Raw genomic sequence first — 22,124 nt, 5'->3', positions numbered from 1 at the left:
CTAACACAAGAACCTAATCAGGTATTTATTCAATGACAATGCTGGATTTATTTTGAAAACTGTTTAAAACACAATTCAACACAATAACACGATGATAGATTAATTGTCTTAAGCTGATTAAAAAAGATGAAAGGTGCCAACATTACAGTCACATCTGCATGTAGGGTCACCTTGATTTCTTGTTAACATCACATAAAGACAACTCAAAAGTTTTTACACTTACCAAATCCATGGATTCTTCTTCAAAAGCTATAGTGGTAACATTTTAAAAAAAACTTGTAAATTCTAAATAAAGGCACATAGTTTCATCGTATCCCATTATTTTTGGCTGACCTGATGTTTTTTAATTCCAAATCTTGTGTTCTGGGACCATGCATCTGCCATGTACCACTTGTGTTTAATTAGTACAGATGATATGGAGTTATACTGTCATTGCCATGTGAAACATTAACAAAGTGTATGATAAAATTCAAAACTGCATTAAACAATGCCAACATACTGACAAGTTTGGTTCCAGCAGTTCTTGTGTTTAATTCTAGAAATAAAGATTTCCTTTATTTATGTTTGCATATGATGGATACATGTGCTTTGATACTGAGGCAGCAGTTCCACTGCTGAATAAATATGAGGATACTGTATGCCAACATGATTTATATTAAATGTCTGTGTTGATTTCACTTTTATCAATTAATATTAAAATCCATTAAACAAATATTTGTATAGAAAAAAGATATTACTCTCTTTCATGTATAAATGAAAGTACGTGTTCAATTTAATTTGAGTCTGCCTCACTATCTTGCATCATCATTTATGCTATGGCCAATGTTTATGGACTCGGCTGTTCATATAATGATAATAATAATAATAATAATAATGAGGACTTTGTATAGCGCCTAATCTTTAGAAGCTCTAAGTGATTTACAACATTAGACAACACCTATAAGATCAAAAACATATAATGCTATGATTACAAAAACAAACACCAAGAAATTAGAAAAACATTAAAAACCATGCTGAGAATATTTAAGGTAGGAGACATTATTAGGTCTTTAAGTTTGTTTTTGCAGTCGAAATAAGTGAGTTTTGAGAGCACTCTTGAATGTGATCACTGTGTCTTTGTATCTAAGTTCAGTGGGCAATTCATTCCACATTGCTGGGCCCTGGTATGTAAAAGAACCCTGTCCATATGACTTTGTTTTCATAGTGGGAATAATGAGCATACGATTGTCAGAAGAGGAGCGTAAGTATCTTGCTGGTGTCTACACATGGGTGAGCTCGGATAGGTATGTTGGATTAGAGTCCGACAGTGAAATGTAGCACAGAGAACAAATTTTGTGTTTGATTCTGGACCAAATGGATAGCCAGTGTAGGGTACAGAGCAGTGGGGAGGTGTGCTCTGATTGTGATACTCTAAGTATGATCCGAGCAGCTGTGTTTTGAACTTTTTGAAGTTTCTGGAGTAGATATTGAGATGAACCAGACAGAATTGAGTTACAATAGTCCAGTCTTGAAAGTACTAATAAACACACGAGTGTTTTAGTGGCATCAACTGAAAGATATTTGCGAATTGAGCTGATGCATCTCAGCTCAAGATATGCAGCCTTGCATATGTTCATGACATCTTGGTGCAATGTGAGAGTACTGTCCAGAGTAACACCTAGGTTTCGTACTGATTGTGTGAATTTAATGTTGGCATTGCTGATATTTATTGTTTGAGATAAAGGATGTGAATGAGAAAGTCTTTGTGTTGTGATCAGAATGGCCTCAGTTTTATCATCATTCATCTGCAGCTTGTTACATGTCATCCATGATTTCACATCAGAAATGCACCTCTCTACACCTTGGATGGTAGCATCAACTTCAGTTGGGTGGCTAGATTTGTATATTTGGGTGTCATCAGCATACAATTGGTGAGTTGTTGTTGTTGTTGGGGTTTAACGCCATTTTTCAGCACACGATAGGCTATACATGGCGGCCAGTATTAATGGTGGAGGAAGAACCTGGGAAAACCCAGGAAAGAACCACCAACCCACAAGAAGCTACTGGCAAGCTTTCTCACATACCCACATTGGATGAATCTTAGACTCGAACCGCCGCAGACAGAGGTGAGATGGCAGTGATCCGTAATGAAGAGCGCTTTAGACCACTCGGTCACTCTGGGCCCCTACAACTGTGAGACACTGGATGATGATCTATGACACTTGAGAGCGACTGAGTGTTTAGAATGAAGAGAACAGGTCCAAGAACAGACCCCTGTGGAACACCACAACATAGATCAACTGGGCTGGAGTGTATTCCATTTGCAGACACAATTTGTGTCCTGTTGACCAAGTAGGACTTGAACCACAGTAAGGCTGTATCATGAATGCCAAATACATGCTGGAGACAGTGAAGTAATATATCATGGTCTATTGTGTCAAATGCTGCAGACAAATCAAGGAGGGTGAGGACTGTAATCTTTCCGCTATCCAACGCAGAGAGAATGTCATTAACTACTTTTAGAAGAGTAGTTTTAGTACTGTGGCAAGGGCGATATGCAGATTGTACATTGCTAAAAAGACTGTTTGAATTTAGATGAGATACAAGCTGGGATAGAACAACCTTTTCTAAGATTTTTGATATGAATGGGAGATTAGAAACTGGGCGGTAGTTCTTTAAATCGTTATGGTCTAGTGTTGGTTTCTTCAGCAGAGGCTTCACAATGGCAGTTTTGAAAAATGATGGGAATTCCCCTGATGAGAGAGGCATTAATAACATCAGTTAGTGAAGGCAATACTGGATCTAAGCACTCAAGCAGCAGTGATGTTGGAATTGGATCAAGTTCACATGATTTTGATGCACTCTTCATCAGGATTGTACATACGAAATCCATAGAGACAGATTCAAATGCTGCTAATGGTTGCCGCTCAAATTCTGTATCCCAACTGTATGGTGACGAGTCAATTGAAATTGTGGTGTCAAGCTTATTTCTAATGGTTTGTACTTTGTCATGGAAGAAATTTGCAAACATGTCCGGAAGGTCGACTGGAGAGAAGGTAGTTGGCAGTGGTGTAGATTTGTTCCTTGACATTAGCTTGTTAGTAATCTCAAAGAGCTCTCTGCAGCTGGAACTTTCCATGATCTTAGTAGTGTAGTGAGCTGATTTCGCTGCATAGACTATATTTATATATGTGATTGACAGAGAGGTTTTAGCATGGTCCAGAAAATTAACTAAGCCAACTACATGTGCCATATTCATACAATAGCAGTACCCCAAAAGCAAAGAAAACACCATGTAGAAACAACTAGGCAATCAAGTTTTGTCTGCATTCATATGAAGTTTCAAACAAATTATTCAAAGCTATTTGACCATGATATAAATCTGTGTGTAATGTAGGTGCATTCTGTAAGAAAGAAATCTGGTCAATTTCTAAGGCTTTCCATCTAAAAAAAGGAAAGAGCTTTGTTTTAGCAATAACTTTTAAATTATTTTTTAAAAATTCAGATGCACAAAATAACTAGCTATGTTGTATCTAGAATGCTTAGACAAATTTTCAAACAAATATGTTCACCATGAATTTACTTCTTTATGCTGTCCAAGGCATGATTACAACTACTAATTTCCTTACATATATCTTTCCTTGTTCCACATTTTAATGAAATCCAGTGCATTGGTTGAAAGGTCTGATGCCCAAAGACTATATTACATGTGTAAGACACTAACTTGGACAAAACATATTACAAAAAACCCAACACTAGCTGTACTGCATTTTCTACAAGCAGCTGCATTGGTATGAAATGGCTGGAATTTTTAGTGCATGTGACCATTCTAGAAATGGCAGTCAAATCTGTTGCTTTGTCATCCTGTACAAAAGTAAAAAGACTGAACTCAATAAACATCGTTTTTTGTTTAGGCTTTAATGCTGTTTTCTACTGAATGCAAGTAACATTCTTTACTCATTAGCAAATTTGCAAGGAAAATCTAAAAATAAATTATTATTTTCTAAGGGACTACAACAGGGTGCAATAAAAGCTAACTGACTCCATTAGTGTAGTGATACTTTTTAAGTAGAATTCTGTGCTTGCAAAACACAACCATGCACATCCCCATTTTGAGCCCCACTCCAAAGCTTGAGTGTCTTAAAGCAATTACTGTCCCAAGGGCAAATGTCAGTTGGATATGTGCGTTGGCCTTGTTATGCCCAGTATGTACATGTTTATATATTGGGTACATGCACTGGCTTTATGCCCAGTATGTAAATATTTATATTCTGGATGTGTGCATTGGTCTTGCTATGCCCAATATGTAATTGTTTATACATTGGGTATATGCATTGGCTTTGTTATGCCCAGTATTTTCATATTTATATATTGGGCATCTGCATTGGTTTTGTTATGCCCAGTATGTACATGTTTGTATTTTGGGTGTGTGCATTGGACTTGTTATATCTAGTATGTACATGTTTGTATATTGGGTATATGCATTGGCTTTGTTATGCCCAGCATTTACATGTTTATATTTTGGGTGTGTGCATTGGTCTTGTTAAGCCCAGTATGTAATTGTTTATACATTGGGTATATGCATTGGCTTTGTTATGCCCAGTATTTTCATATTTATATATTGGGCATCGGCATTGGTTTTATTATGCCCAGTATGTACATGTTTATATATTGGGTATATGCATTGGCTTTGTTATGCCCAGTACATGTTTATATATTGGGTATGTGCATTGGTTTTGTTATGCCCAGTAAGTATATGTTTATGTATTGGGTATATGCAATGGCTTTGTTATGCCCAGTATGTACATGTTTATATATTGGGTATATGCATTGGCTTTGTCATGCCCATTATTTACATGTTTATATACTTGGTATATGCACTGGCATTGTTATGCCCAGTATGTACATGTTTATATATTGGGTTTATGCACTGCATTGTTATGCCCAGTATTTACATGTTTATATTCTGGTTATGTACATTGGCTTTGTTATGCCCAGTACGTACATGTTTATATATTAGGTATATGCATTGGCTTTGTTATGCCCAATATTAAAATGTTTATATTTTGGGTATGTGCATTGGTTTTGTTATGCCCAGTACGTACATGTTTATATATTGGGTATGTGCATTGGCTTTGTTATGCCGAGTATTTACATATTTATTTATTGGGTATATGCATTGGCCTTGTTATGCCCATTAAGTCTGTACATGCATGTACATACTCAGACCGCTCTAGTGGCCTAGTGGTTAGAGCAACTACCTCGGATGCGGGAGGTCTTGGGTTCAATCCCTGGCCAAGTCATACCAAAGACTTACAAAAATGGTACTAACAGCTGCCTCGCTTGGCACTCAGCATTAAGAGGTTAGTGTTGGGACTGGTTGGCCTGGTGTCAGGATAATATGACTGGGTGGAACATCATGCTACATGTCTGCGGCATGATGCCCCAGTGCTAGACATCATATAAACTGCCACACTGCAGACATCGTAGCGATATGACTGAAAAATTGTTAAAGCTACGTTAAAAATCCAAACCACACACACACACACATGTTTATATATAGGGTATATGCATTGGCCTTGTTAAGCCCATTAAGTATTTACATGTTTATATATTGGGTATATGCATTGGCCTTGTTAAGCCCATTAAGTATTTACATGTTTATATATTGGGTATAGGCACTGGCCTTGTTATGCCCATTAAGTATTTACATGTTTATATATTGGGTATATGCATTGGCCTTGTTATGCCCATTAAGTATTTACATGTTTATATATTGGGTATATGCAATGGCCTTGTTATGCCCATTAAGTATTTACATGTTTATATATTGGGTATATGCATTGGCCTTGTTACGCCCAGTATATATATATATATATATATATATATATATATATATATATATATATATATATATATGTTGGTTATTTCAAAACTTGGATCACTGGTCACACCAGCCAAATCTCCAACATGCATTAAGTGATTTTAAATATATGTGAATCATAAGTAGCCCCATCCCATGTGATATAAAGAAAAATTGAAACTGTTGGGTACAAGCAACATCCACAGGACTATCACTGACCAAAGTTTCATGTGTTTAGCTTTAAGTGTCAGAGGTTTCCAAGGAGACTGCACATGTACATATGAATATATGCATCAATTTATGTCTATACATACAGACATATGGACAAACTGCATAATAATGCCCCCATGATTCTTTTGGAAGGATGAAGTCTACAAAATGATTTTTATAAATGAATGAATAAACAAGATATTTACTTTTGATATCTTGCAACTTTCGGTATCCCTCAACTGGTGTTTTCTTCACTTTTCTCTTCAATTTCTTGGCAGCAACACCAGTATCAAATGAATCTGAAAGTACAAGAAAAGTACTGCAATTGTTTTCCAGAATGCTAAAAGTATGCAATTGTAAGATAATGATAAAAATAATAATAATAATGAGGACTTTGCATAGTGCCTAATCTTTAGAAGCTCTAAGCGCTTTACAACGTTAGACAACACCTATGATAAAAAACCATATAATAATATTATTACAAAAACAAACACCATGAAATTAGAAAAACATTAAAAAAAATAAAAAACATAGTGAGAATATTTCAGGTAGGAAACATTATTAGGTCTTTAAGTTTGTTCTTGCAGTCGAAATAAGTGAGTTTTGAGAGCCCTCTTGAATGTGATCACTGTATCTTTGTGTCTAAGTTCAGTGGGCAATTCATTCCACATTGCTGGGCCATGGAATGCAAAAGAACGCTGTCCATATGACTTTGTTTTCATAGTGGGAATAATGAGTATACGATTGTCAGAAGAGGAGCATAAGTATCTTGCTGGTGTGTACACATGGGTGAGATCGGATAGGTATGTTGGACTAGAGTCCGACAGTGAAACGTAGCACAGAGAACAAATTTTGTGTTTGATTCTGGATCGAATGGATAGCCAGTGTAAGGTACAAAGCAGCAGGGAGGTGTGCTCTGATCGTGGTACTCTAAGTATGATCCGAGCAGCTGTGTTTTGAACTTTTTGAAGTTTCTGGAGTAGATATTGAGATGAACCAGACAGAATTGAGATACAATAGTCCAGTCTTGAAAGTACTAATAAACACACAAGTGTTTTAGTGGCACCAGCTGAAAGATATTCGTGAATTGAGCTGATGCGTCTCAGCTCAATATATGCAGCCTTGCATATGTTCATGACATCTTGGTGCAATGTGAGAGTACTGTCCAGAGTAACACCTAGGTTTCGTACTGATTGTGTGAATTTAATGTTGGCATTGCTGATATTTATTGTTTGAGGTAAAGGATGTGAATGAGAAAGTCTTTGTGTTGCGATCAGATGGCCTCAGTTTTATCATCATTCACCTGCAGCTTGTTACATGTCATCCATGATTTCACACCAGAAATATATGATATATGTAACAAGTACTCAACCAATATTACAACTATGCAATGGTTCTAAAACAATGATGACATTCAGACCATGTGAGACAATCTGTTCGTCTCAAACAGTTGGTGAGGGAGGGAGATTCTTTGTATTGTCATTCATCAAAGGTAGCCAAACTAAGATGCTCTACGCATGGAAACAGAAATAAAAAATACTAGCAAAATCTGAAATACATATTGTTTATTAGCTTTGTGACAAAATATTAAAGAATATATACATAAAACAATAGATGCTTTGAATTGCAAAGCTTAATGATCACATGTACATCCACTTAAAAGATTATATTGAAAAATAATTTGACTAGATTTTTAATTACAACACAAGGACAAGATTTGTACATAATGAATGTGATTTGTTATTATTTGGGATTTAATGCTATTTTAGCACATAATAAACCACACATGGCAGCCAATGTATTTGGAGTAGGAAGAACCAAGGAAGGCCCCATGAAGAAAGATGACCAACATGAAGATATTGACATGTTGGTTGAGCCACGATGAGAATGCACACACACTGAGGTGAGATGTCACTGATCTGTAAGACGAGTGCCTATGATCACTCAGCCACCCAAGGCTCTGAACATACTGAAGGTATATGTACATACATAAATTGAAAACAAATGAAGTCACAAAAATTCTAGATGCAACATACACTGACTGCACGTTTTACCAAGATAGAGCACAAGAATATCAAGGTTTATACAAAAGAAAAGAACGATGTTCCGATACTATTAATAAACAAAACACCTGACTTGTTATTTTCCATTTTTCTTTAGTCAAATATCTATTGAACTTTTAACTGTTGATATGTCTGATCCATATTTGGCAAACAAATGTAATGCATTTGAAGGCAGGACACCCTGACATCATTCTAAAACTTTGAACAGAAACTCTCATAACATGTATCTGATTAAATGACAATTCTGAATATGAGTCAGATCACCCACTTCAGCCACAATGCTATGGTTTGAGGGATTATATCCTCTGTTTCTGCCTTAATCAGTATAAAAAGACATTGTTGGCACCCAGAGCTCTTCTCTGCATTTTAAGTAGTGCCCGATACAAACATGGTCTTGCATCATCGCCTCTCTCGACATATCAACGGAGGGGAGTAAGCAGATTTTTAACTGTCAACCAAAGACAGCCATTCTTTGCTTTGAAACCCAGCTGCATAATTAAATGACACAGGGACATCTTATCTGAAACTTAAAAAAATTCAGGTCCACATATAAAGCATGCTGTTCATGCACCATGCATGAAAAGGCTAGAGCTATCAGGAAGCTTCTATAAGGATCTGGCTAAGGGCTTGGATTTATTGGAGTTGAGCCTGGAGATAAATCCCATGAAAGATCCCACTTCAGAAACAAGGTGAGTAATTTAGCCAATATAGGTCCAAGTTGGTCAGCAAGTTTGTTAGATTCTTGGCGTGACCAATACTAACTCTCTCATGATGCCAGTATGTGTGGCAAATCATTGAATGATATCCCATTGAAGCACTCAGAGAGATGATGCTCTTGTCCAGTTCCTCAAACCAACCAATTCCCTTTGTATGTTTTCCAAGTGGAGGGCCTTCTTACTCAAGAGACTCTCTCACAATTAAAAGTTGGAGCTCTTTTCTATGCAAGGGTCTCCAAACAAGATTGACTCTTGACGTGTAATAAAGTCCGTCTGGGCAGAGATGAAACACCTGCAAACACAAATTTTGTGAGCAGGTTGAATTTTGCCGAAATTTTTCTGGGGGATGCTTATCACTAAGATAAGTAGCTCATTCACCCAAGACTTGTCACATCTGAGAAGGGTTACCAAACTAATTTGCAAGTCTGATACCTGATTTTATGACTGACTCTCATGATCAGAACAGTTGGTGAAAAGTCAAGTCCCATCCTAATCTACTGCCAGATCATCCATGGATCAGGTCACTGTGATAGGAGAGATGAAGGTGGACAGCTAAAAGGTCACCTCATCAAAAAGTGATCTATTACTGAACAACCCCAGAGTGCACAAATCTCTTGGAAACAAACAATGGGTGAAGTGACCACTCAATGTGCACAGTCTTGACAGAAAATCAGCCTAAACATGAAGCCAGCCAGAAATGTATCTGATTTGAATTATTATAATTTGTCAAGAGCACAATTGTAAAAAGTCTGAGACCAAGACAAATTAAGTCAGGTATTTGGTTTCCTCTCCCTACATCTTGTGAAGACAGTAACTACAACATAATTATACTAGACAATGTGTTGGTCTAGATGACTGGAAAAGGGATACCACTGAGTAAGCAGTACCATCTGCAGTGGACACATTTTATGGTGGTCCAGAGGAATCAATTCTGTCACTGCACTAAGGTAGGCTGAGGAGTCGAAGAAACTCTCTCACAAAACCCCACTTCCTTTTGAGATCAACACTGTGAGCTCAAGAACCAGTGTTTGTGTTTGTGTTATTTTCATTTTTAATGTAGCTTAAAATTTTTAGTCATATTGCTACAATTTCTGCATTGTGGAAGTTTATAGTGATGTCCAGCACTGGGGCATCATATGACAGACATCCAGTCACATTATCCTGACACCAGGCCAAACCAGTCCTAACACTAACCTCATGAATCAATGTAATATGTATTTGAGGGAGTGATAAATGATGGTCAGTATATCCATAGCCAGTTGAATGAAATATTGTGAGGATACAAGATCCAACTTCTCTCAATTCACCAGAAAAACAAATGGGTGAAAAATGGGATAAGACTGTTGATACCCAGTAGCAAAACAGAACCTACCCTGTGTTTTTTAAGTACACAGTTGATGGATGCAGAAGTCGCTGCCAACAAGAAAGTCCTGAACAAGCAGATGACTCAGTTTTCATAAATGCCAACAGACAGAAATTGGGGCCAAATGGAACAGCTCAAAATTCATAAATTGTTCCTTGGAAGGCAAATCATCAGAATCTGGTTGGATGGATAGGGACATGAAAGTCAATGTCAGATTTAAGAATGATCAAAAACTACTCCTCCTAATGGAAAGGTGATCTAGGCACATTTCTATCTTGAACTTCAGTGATAGTATGTACATGTTGAACCATCTGAGGTCTTCACTGGTCATAGTTTGCCACTGGTTTCTGGCACCAGAAAAAGTCTTAAAGTAAAACCCTGACAAGTTCAGTTTGCAAACTTCATCTAACACCTGCTATGAGAATAACAATGTTATCTCCTCCTCCAATAAAATATCTGCTTTCACAGGATCTGTTGGGATTTCCAGGCCAGGAACTGCAAACACCACAAGGAGCTAATAAGTACCTTCAATATGACAAATACATTACAACTAAAAGTATAAATTCATAAACCTTCCACTTTGTGTCTCACTACTTTTGTACTGTATATATACAATGTACCTAGTTGGAGCATGCTTAACTAAATTTTCCATTGTTATGATCAATTCTTTTGTGTGTGAGTGATTGTGAGAGAGAGTGAGAGAGAGAGAGAGAGAGAGAGAGAGAGAGAGAGAGAGAGAGAGAAATATTAAATTCACATCTTTCTGGATTGCTGGATTTAAGAGATAATGAAGCTTTTGTTCCTAATGTTAATGTGATTCAGGGAATGTATTCAAAGGAGAATGCAACCATCAAGTTTCAAATTAGCAAAAGAATCAAATCAACATAATCATGACACACGATCAGAAAGACATTGTGATGTTGTTACTATTGCTTATGGTGAGTTTAATGTCTGAAGATAGACTCATGAAGTTTGTGATTAAACTTTTACAAACAGTAGGGTTCAAGTCAAAAAACTTACCAGAGTCACAGAAGTATGAAAAATAGTTCACTGCAACAAAATTGTATTATAGGTAAGGGCAACTACCCAAACCAACTGTAACCATGAAGTTTTTGACTGTATATGCCGTAGTATCAAAGAAATGGAAAAGTCTGTGTTAATTGATGCCTACAATAACAGCAACAGCAACATTGGAACCATGATACAAATGTCTCCCTTAAGTGTGTACCATATATACTGGATTGTAAGTTGGATCAAACTGCAACCCAAGATCTGCCACTAGTAAATCAAGGTCTGTATTGCTTGTTCTACCAAACTGCATTGATCCAGATCTGCCAGAACATTATGTGACGGCAGATCTGCATCTAAGGAATTTGCAACAGGATTTGACTTATAAATGAGTATATACGATAGTTGTTTGTGTCGCCGGAAAGGTAAATACAGTGACAAAGATACCAAGAGAAAATAGGATATTAACTCAAGCTTTCACTAAGAAATGTGATTCAAGAATGAAAGGTACATAACTTAATACCTGCTTTTCTTTTGATGCCTTTTCCTCCTTTGTTTCCTTTGACATTTTTTGTGAGTTTCTTCTGGACATCCGATTTAGCTTCTGAAAAGATTATGGTTGAGAAAAATATCAGCTTGCTTTCTACAAATATTCATGACACACGGCAAATGTCTAAACTTGAAGATAAAACCTAAATGATTTAAAGGTCTTTCCACAGTGTATAAGAAAAGATATTACGTAATCTAGCTCAAAATAGTTACTTTTTTAAGTCTATACTATTTCCAACAAACCTGAATCATGCAGTTGAGTAAAAAAAGCAGAATATAATAATAATCTGACAAAAATATGTTTCAAACATCAATATGGCTTTAAAAGAAAAAAAACCTGAGAAATGATGAGCAATCAGCTCACATGAATATACCCTGATGTCTTGAGCATCTCACACCTACCTCAATGATGTACATAATTCTAGAGTAGAAAATAGTAAATGACTCGTCAACATGCATATCTCTAATGATGACTGAGATTTACAAAGTTTTTTTTCCACAGCAATCCAATCAAAACTCTGAACATAGTTTCAATCATATAATTTAATATGTATTACATCGAGCTATAAGTCAAAATGGGAAATAACTACTAAATATGTTCATCTAAAGATGATGATCATCATAACATGTAACAATTTTCATATGATAAAAATTTATTTGAATGTGGTACACATACAACTTTTTCATTTAAATCAATATCAGCATTTGACTTGCCTCTTATCAAATAAGGAAAAAGAAATATTCTTATACAATTTTAATAATAGTTCTGTGAAAGATAATCTCAAAGAAATGTTAATAGGAAATCTTTAGAAATTTACAACCAGCCATAAAACAGACACCTGGACTTTCTGTTGTTAGAAAACCTATGTCATCTCAATGACTGAGTCACTCAAAAACATTTTATTTGTGTAATCAATAAGTCGATGACCTTTGACCAGCAAAATTTTATGAATTTGTAAATCCCCTTGCAGCTATTGTTTTTATGGGCACTCAGTATCAGTGACTGTGTACTTTTTCCATACTTCTGTACCACATATACATGCTTATAAGTCGAGTCAAACTTAAAAAAACAAAGATCCTGATCTGCCATAACAAAATGTATCTGCAGGCCAGAGCATATGTTGTTCTACTGATTACTCCTAAGAAACTGCACAGACCCAGATGTACCATTGCATTATCTAGGTCTGTGGAATCTGCACTTGGTCACATTTTTATAAATGAGTATATACTATATGTAAGGCCCCTTACTTGGTGATTAATATTCCACTAAGAGCTGAGCCAGAAAAGGAAATTTTATGATGTACACAGTTGGGTGTACAGTAATAAATATGGCACATCATATGACTGCAGATTTGGGTCACTGATGTGTGCAGTTGGGTGTACATCAATAAAGATGGTTTTTAAAAAAAAAGCAGGATTGGGAAAATTAGATTACTTTTATATTGGCCAGCTCCAGCAGTCTAAGTAGTTACAGCATCTGCCTTGGATGCAGGAGATCACAGCTTTAAACTCCAGCTGAGTTATACCAGAAACTTATAAAAATGGTACTAGCGCTCAGCATTAAGAGGTTAGTGTTAGGACTGGTCGGCCTGGTGTCAGGATAATGTGAATGGGTTGTATATGATACTAGTTGTCAGCGGCATGATGCCCCAGTGCTAAATATCACTATAAACTGTCACACTGCAGACATCATAGTGAAATGACTAAAATTGTTAAAGCTATGTTAAAAATAAAAATAAAAACACAGAAAAATCATAAACTTTTATACTGGTTTCCTTGATTTGATGACCTACCTGATGCCATTTTTAGTGTCAGTGAGTCTGAAGGTGCAAGACGGGGAAGTCTTCTAGATTTGTTCTCATCACCAAGCTGATGTGAGTCTGGTATTGAAATATTAAAATAAAATAAAAGGATTCCATTTCATGCTGTCTTGCCTGGGACAGTTCTGCTAAATGCTAAAACAAACGAGACTAATAAAACTTTAGCATACCAGTGTACAAACTTAGGCATATTTTAATACTGTAACTAAGTTTGGGTTCAAATACAGCTATTGATATAGAAGTGATATGACCAGATTTAAAACAGAATCTTTATTTTGATGATGACAATGCTGTCATTTTAATTAATGTCACTAATTTTAATGATGTAATACTTACTTGTTGCCATGGTATAGTTGGCTGTTCTAGATAGAAAATACACCAACCCTATGATGAGAATTCATCCTCCCATAGGGTAACTGGAAAGTTCCAGAAATCTAGAACACACCTAGTTCACCCTCTAGCTACCTTGCCAATAAGCACTGTCTTTTCTTATTTTTCAGGATATAGCTTAAACTATTGTGACATCAGTGCATGGCAGGTGGAAGGTATCTGGCAATGGCAAGTATTGCATCATCAAAAGTAGTTTTACATCCCACCTATCCCACAACATTTTAATATTTGTAATACAAAATCTGTTGCTATTGCATAGCTGCATTTGTTTGTCTGGATGGAGGCTGATGATTCTATAACCAGGGAAAGAAACACAAATACAAGGAATGCTAATTCTCACTGTAGAATAGAACACCAGCCTCTGCATCAGCCACCTGAAGTGGAATGAGCAATGCCATGTGATTTCAGATGCAAAATATGAAGCAATCTCTCTAAAAGGTTTGAGATTTATGGTCTTTTTTTTTTATACTAATATAACTAATATTTCAAATGAACTATATTTTTGTGGATGTGGGTGGATCTGCAGATAGGGGTGGTCTACAGACCAAGCATGACAGGATATGTATTCATATTGGAAAAATTTCACCAAATACTTTCTAGAAAATGTTTCAATGACCATGGCCTTTATCACAGGCTGAGGAAGGAGTGGATGTATGTGTGTAATGATGGGGCAATGTTTACTGACTCAGCAGTCTAAATATGAAAGCAATCACTCAAACACTTAAAGACTTCTGATCTAAATATGAAAACAATCACTCAAACACTTAAAGACTTCTGATCTAAATATGAAAACAATCACTCAAAGACTTAAAGACTTCTGATCTAAATATGAAAGCAATCACTCAAAGACTTAAAGACTTCTGATTATACATGAAAGTTCTAACCATAACCATTAGCATTCTTGGCAATGAGTCCATCTTCATTGCCGCTATACTTATCTTCATTACCGCTATCAGAAAGAGTGATACCTATACTTATCTATTGCAAAAGAAAGCAAGACAGAAACAGCAGACGTAGAAGGGATGCCTGCTAATCCATGTCCACTGCATAACTAAATATTATAGCCTTTATCTTAAATCATTTTGCAAAAGAAAGCATGACAGAAACACCACAAGTAGAAAGGATGCTTGCCAATCCATGTCCACTGTATGACTGTAAATATTATAGTCCGTTCCAAATATATATAAATTACCATATATACTCACTTAGAAGTCAAGTCCAACTGCAAACTGCACTGACCAGCTCTGCATCAGAAAATGCTCTAGCATATCTGGGTATGTGCAGTTTATTAGAAGTGATCAGTAGAACAAACAACATAGATGCAGATCTGCTGTTTGCAGTTTGACTTGACTTTTATGAAAAAATAAACAATACTTAAAGAATAAATTCTTTGTACTTACACAATATTGGTCTGTCCCATTTCTGTTGATAGATCTTGGAATTCCAAATAAAAGTCTTGGTGGTCCAGTTGTTTCTACGATGACTGAAAAATAAAAACATAGTTTTCAAATCAATGTTATGATGCTAAACAAGAATTCTAAAAGAAGAATAAGAATACTTTTTAATCAGAATGGAAAAATGACCAGATCAATTCTCTCAAAAGTGGAAACAAAATTTATCTGACATTTTGATGATTTAATCACTGTACACCCTTATAACTATAGTAAAACACAGACCTTAGAACCATTTAATTGCTTTCAAAAACAAAGATGCCAGTAATGTGTTAAAAGTGCTATTAAAAAGCAAGCAACCTGAATGATCAAGAAAGAATTGGAAAAAATTTTCTTCTTTTAAGGGCTGTTCCAATAAAACATATACCCCCCGGGGGGAAGGCACTTTCAAACTCAACCAACCCACAACAGAAGCAATTTAAAAAAATAATGATCCACCATCAGATGTGTTTTAATCGAGAAACACTGCCCCCTACAGAAGTATAATTTTTAACATAATTTCTAGCTATGGGTTAGTGGGCGGTAGAAGCGATTTTAATATTGGGTTGGGGACAGAAGCGATTTAAATTACAGCTGACTGGAGGTAATCTACTGAATTCATATACATCATATAATCTACTGCATATTTTTTTTTTATATTCATTCATTACAATCAGTCTTTTGTCCTTTTGTTTGTTTGTCTGTCAGTCAAGTATGTCTCTGATACTGTGAAATCACAGATTTTCATGGTGACTTATTTATAGATGTCATTGATCAGTCCCTTAATACCTACTAATTTAACATCAATGAATACAGACTTTATAATAGATATTTCTATTCTAATACAGAAATCATGAATTTGTATCCTTACTAAACTCTGTGTTTCCTAAAGTGATCAATATGTCTTGCTATTTTTCTTTGTTCTCAGGCATGCTGCTTTTGATTAGAATAATAGTTAAATCTTGTATTGCTTTAAATGTGTGGTCAGATTCTATGATTCACTGCTATTATTTTTTCCAATAAATGTTTTGGTAAACTTATATGATTTGTCAGAAAAACAACAATGATGCCTGTGGAAGTGATGTTGCATCATTTGTCTACTTTTACACTATATCATTTCTTGTAAGAACATCTTTTTCAGTTACTGAGGTCTTATTTTTATGCCTTGTTGCGAGACTAATATAAAGTTATAATAAAATATAGCAAGTCAAACATTTTTATATCATAGATTTAAAAAAATGGATGAAAGTCAAGGAATCATTTTTCCCAGAGCACTCATAAAATCAGTGTCATTGCAGTTAACTGTATTGTCAACAGCATCATCATCACTGATGGCCTAGCAGTAACATTATGTACTTTCAATCCAGTTGTCACAGGTTCTATCTCCCACTTCTAGTCTTTCATATGAGACTTATACCTATGGCCTGAGGGACTTTCATGGCAGAGTGGTATAAGATGCTTGTCTTGTGATACAGATCTGAGGGGCTTCCATGGCAGTGGTACAAGATGCTTATCATGTGATTACTTGCCTCCAATGTGCTAATGAGAATGTTGCCAGTTACTTGTGGAAGGTCAGTAGTTCTACATAAGTGGTGTTTGGTGTCTCAAAAGGACTTGGAGTTTCTTCAGCAGTAAAACTGGCTGCCATATATAGATTCTCTTCATCTGAAAATGGTTTAAAGGCCATACTGATCTACTGAAACCCCAAGAGCTCATGTCTAAATGACTTCAGCTGTTGGAGATAAACGTCAAATCAACAGAGGCTCCATGTACATTACTTAAACATCTCACAGTGAGTTTGTGTCACAGATCAACCAATTTTGGTTGGTGGTCTTTCGGGGTCCTTCCTCCACCGAATACATTGTAAAAAAATCACCAAAAAACCTAAACTCAAACCACACTGAATCAACCAACTAATCAACTGTAGCAACAGCAGCAAAGGTACTAGTCAATCATTTTTGCCACAGCTGTACAAGTTTACAACTTTTGACTCAAGTAATTTTTGTAGACCTTAGAATATCGTCAATTATGCCTTTCTGACAGTTACCTAAAAGTCATCATCAGTTGGTGCAAATGGATTTTTCACGGTGAGTATATGAGATGGAAAAGTCTTGAGCAATCCTGCATCACACACTGCCGAAAAGTTTACATTTTAGCTCACTTAAATTTTCTCTTAACAATGTTCATTGTTCCAACTAGAACTGTTATAACTTATTCAAGCTGTATTCACCAATATCTGATGATATGCATCTGTAATAAATATTTGTAACAAAGTATGAGAATGCATCAATGTTTTTCAATGATGCATTTGAATTTAGCAACAACCACAATCAACAAACCAAGAAATAAAATTATTCACATCTTTCATGCAGAAGTAGGGTATAATCATAATCTGCCAAAAGATTTTTAATTTTTTAAATTTGCCAAATATTTTTTCCAACCATACTGATTCAGTGGACATATCACCAGAATGGACAGAAACAGACCAGAAGGTTAAAATCAATTTGATACAGCTTTTAAGTAGCTCAATTCATATTGGTTTAGTTAACTGTACACCCTTTATTGTCTTCCTTTTGATGAAATTTCTTACTGAAGCTAAGAAAATAATGTTGCACACATAAAAAAAAGAGGCACACTTCTACTCATTATTGTTTTTATTATACTTCTCCATTCCAGCCTGTTCTAATGATCTTCTCCCCCCACATACTGTTTGTCTTGTTTATGATATGTATCTAAATTTCTCACTTACTTTTCCTACTACTATACAAATGTTCTGTGAATATGCATATCAGTGTGAAACACAATGGGGAGACTAAATCCAAGATTAAAAACCTCTACATTTCTGGATATATTCTGCTTGGATTCCATATTTCTGCACAAAACTCAAGAGTTCAGGACTCTGCACTCATTCAGTTCCCACTGTAAATTTGTGCAAACACCACGATATTAAAATTTAGTAACTTAAAATTCTGAGTGCTCATGATCAAATTTATATCAGTATAGACACATCTATGACGACAGCAAATGTGAAGAAAAAAACCCATAACAGCCACACCATTTTCTGGATCTATACAAATTTGAAATGTGTGCTTTCAACACTGCACCAAAGAGTCAGCTGCTGATTTCAGTAATGAGTCATCCAAACTCGGGTCTGTAATGGGATGGAAATTATGTTAATAAAACAATGTCCCTCACTTTTTTCAGTTACAAGTAGGACAAGCTCTCAAAAGATTGTTTTTACTAAAATCTTACTTTCATTATCAACCATTCAGGGACAGTCAAACACATATATACTCTATTTTATCTTCACTGATTTATAGTATGGTTCTCGTTCTTTCACATCTGTAGTAATGGGAGTCCTTGAACAACTCAATGGTTGTAAGCCTTTTTCGACCATGCTGAATGGACACACTGTAAGATAATGTTCAAGTAACAGAAATACCATGGGATAACCAGAGACCAATAAAATTGAATAGTCAAGTTATCTCCTCTGCAGGGATGCTGCCAGGATTTCAGGATGTACTCTTTAAGTTTTGTGTGTGTGTAATCTCCAATGAGGAAGTGGTGGTGGTGGGAATAGCCATTGTTAAATATCTCCGTAACACTTAAATATCTGTCACTCTTTCTTACTGTTCCACTCTGTTACAGCTCTACTGAAATCAAAATTCTCGAAGAGATGTCATCTCTAGTTGTATAGCGATTATTACTGTGATGTCATTGGGCATGGTCACGTGGTTGTGGTGGGGTCTTGGTTGGGATGGCATAAATACTATAAGCATACTCCATATTTGACAGCTAATTATGATGTTGTCAAAAGAATTAAAAAATGTCTAGCAATTCAGTTGTACTCAGATACTTGATTCATAGTCAATAAACAGGTTCTAATATTGATGTGTTTATTTTGGAGCTATGTTCCTCCATCACATTCAAGATTTGGATACACCAAAGGTGAAATTGGTACAGTTGCATCCTAAACTACTATCGTGGCTACTTCAAATGTTATTTAATGTGCAAATGTTATTTAATGTCAGACTTTAATGAAGAACTTGTAGCTTCAGTGATTTTTGGGTTAAAAAAATAAATTTCTTCTCAAACAACTCAATTTGGTGCAGATTACATTGTTTTTTAATGATACAGACAGAATTCTTGATGTGTAAAAATTGCACAAGAAATGAGCATCAGATCAGAAAATTACTACCACTAGGAAAATACTGATAGGAATATACAGAAATAATGATATAATTATTTAAGTAGAATATGTGGTGACAATACAAGCGCTAGTTCTACAACTTTGTGCAAAATACATCTTGTACAACTATTCTGTTGTTTCTAACAGCACTGTAATATGGCAATAATTTCTGTCCACTTTTTACTTTAGTCCCTTGCTAATTGTTTTAGATTTTACAACACTAAGCACATTTTACCTTTTGACAATAACACATCATTATAAATAATTAGACTGCAAGAAAATAGAAGTTACAATGTTATTAAAAGCGTTGGTACCAGTAAGACTAAAGGAGATGGTAAAAAAAAAAAAGAATCAGGACGAACAGATTAGTAGTGTAGTAAAGAATCCATATATCAGAATGATATCAAGTATTTTTTTCATCAATTTCATCATCAGTTAATGATACTGCTTAAAAATGTATTGTACTAGATAATATACTTTTTTAGTTATCCATTTTGCAATACAAATACCAAATGATGGCTTGGAACTAAGTGCCAAAAGGTCTGCAGAAAATATCACCATGATCTATATATATGGAAGAACCAAACATAAACAGGTCAAATTTTATCCATCTTGCTTTGAGTTTACACAGATCAGTCAGTCTCTTATGCTTAATGTCATTTAATTTTTGCACATAGAGAGCATGTACATCATTTGGTCATACATCTGCATGATACAAAAGTTTGTCTTTTTATTATTTTGTTGCTCAGTGGTTCTGCCAACTTGAGATCTACACACACTTAATTATGTTGTATGGGGATTCTCTGAAGTTCCTTATGAGCATTAATCTGTTAATTGTTTCTGAATTTAATATGATTCTCCTCCTCGATGTACAAATATTATTCTGTGCTGTGAACTCCTTTCATTGCCTGCTGTCTGAAACGCATATGCATAACTAGCTTGAACAAGTTACTGTTCTTTATGGTTGTGCAATTTTCAACATCTCACATGTATGGCCCTATGGGTATTCTCTCTTGGATATCTCTGTCCCAGAAAAAAAAAGTTTTGAACCAGAGGTCTCGTTAGGATTTTTAAACTAAGAGTCCATGGCTCCCATTTTGGTAAAAATATGAGTCCCATCAGGAAAAGTTGCAGTCCCCTCTCAGAAAACTATGCCAATTATAAGAACTATTGGTTGCCATAGAGTTAAATTTCTTCATTCTTTATAACACTGACATAGCTCTTGCTTGTCCATCAGAGTGAGTCTGAATTTTTTCGATCCAAGGAAGTCTTATTCAAAGCACTAAGCTAGGCATCACACACTTTCATACACTTGGCTAATGTCCCTTTCAAATTATCAGTTCTAGCAACTTTAGCCCTCTCCTGAATCTCACAATCTTCATCAGTTTGCCATTGAACCCCAAAATACTCATTCAAGTCTCTGTCTCAACATGTCATGATTCCGAGGTCACGTGCACTGCTTATTCCGTTACATTCGGAAATGAACACAAGAATGAAAGCTAAAGTTGTTTATTTAATGTACTGTTATAAATGACCACATGTACATCTCTGGGTATTTCTGCCTCTGAATTCAAGCACTGTAAATATTAGTAGATTTTCCCACCCAGCTGCCAGTCAAAGCCTTTGATCTCGCCACTTAGCTATTGCAGCATATTCTTTTGATGTACTCTTATAATGGTGACGACAGGTGGAGGGGGGGGGCTTTCAACCACTAAATTCTGTCATTGTAAATATCATCACAGCTAACTGATCAACACATTTTCCCACTATGCAGGTGACTGAAGCAGGGCTTGCAAGTATTTGAATTTTACCGCCCACCTAAATAAAAAAATTGGCGTCCAAATACGCGTGATTATATGCGTTTCCAAGACCTCTGTCAGTTTTCACTAACATGAACCCTGCCAAAGATTCACTTCCTTGAACCAGTGTTTTGCAGCCTCTTATGCCAGATATTTCTCTTCCATAATGCTGTATTAGGGTTTTAAGTCCAACATTCCCATAGTCTGCTTATTTAGACATGGGTATATTTAATAAATATAACCGGCATATTGTCCATCTAACACGTACATCGGACTCGCATTCAACATCAATTTTGGGCTAAAAATCACACACTTTTATTTCCAGTGACATTTTTTCAATGTCCAACAGGCCGATATACATGAAATTCATTGTCATCATAGCTATCACCAGCCAGTATTTGCCGACTGAAAAACGTCATCTGAAGACAAATCATGTTGTGATTCAACCATTTTGGTTTCCTGTGTGGCCCTTATTGGAAACACGCATTTGTAAAACTTCCACGATGAAAGTAAGGCTAAAACTCCATAAAATGCCTGTTCCAGGGCCAATGAACGAATCAAATTTCGTTTAACAGCCATTCATGTCAAACCGAAGTATCCAGATATCTGGAAGTCGCATCAAGCGTTGTGAGACAGCTGCGGCAGCACGAATTACGTCGCAAAATGCACTTTTAAAGTTAAAGTTAAAAGTTTAATAAAAATTGTATACTGCACAAAGCACATTTTTTATATCTGCGGCGTTGAC

The 22,124-nt window shown here is 35.7% G+C and overlaps 1 protein-coding gene across 1 annotated transcript in view; it reads right to left on the bottom strand.

The window, feature by feature from the left end:
* Window positions 1-22,124, bottom strand: part of LOC149796148 (general transcription factor 3C polypeptide 1-like) — a 492,926-nt gene that overhangs the window by 349,670 nt on the left and 121,132 nt on the right. The window contains exons 23-26 of the mRNA XM_089966075.1: window positions 15,362-15,444; window positions 13,545-13,631; window positions 11,726-11,806; window positions 6,259-6,351 (exon numbers count right to left, since the gene is read on the bottom strand). Of these exons, the coding sequence (XP_089822201.1) occupies window positions 6,259-6,351; window positions 11,726-11,806; window positions 13,545-13,631; window positions 15,362-15,444 (344 nt within the window). The remainder of the gene's footprint in view (window positions 1-6,258; window positions 6,352-11,725; window positions 11,807-13,544; window positions 13,632-15,361; window positions 15,445-22,124) is intronic.

Source organism: Sinohyriopsis cumingii, chromosome 7 (assembly GCF_028554795.1).
Source record: "Sinohyriopsis cumingii isolate HCF-2022 chromosome 7, ASM2855479v2, whole genome shotgun sequence".
Classification (NCBI taxonomy): Eukaryota; Metazoa; Mollusca; class Bivalvia; order Unionida; family Unionidae; genus Sinohyriopsis; species Sinohyriopsis cumingii.
The sequence above is the reverse complement of the archived record's forward strand: the minus strand, read 5'-3'. Positions and strand labels throughout refer to the sequence as shown.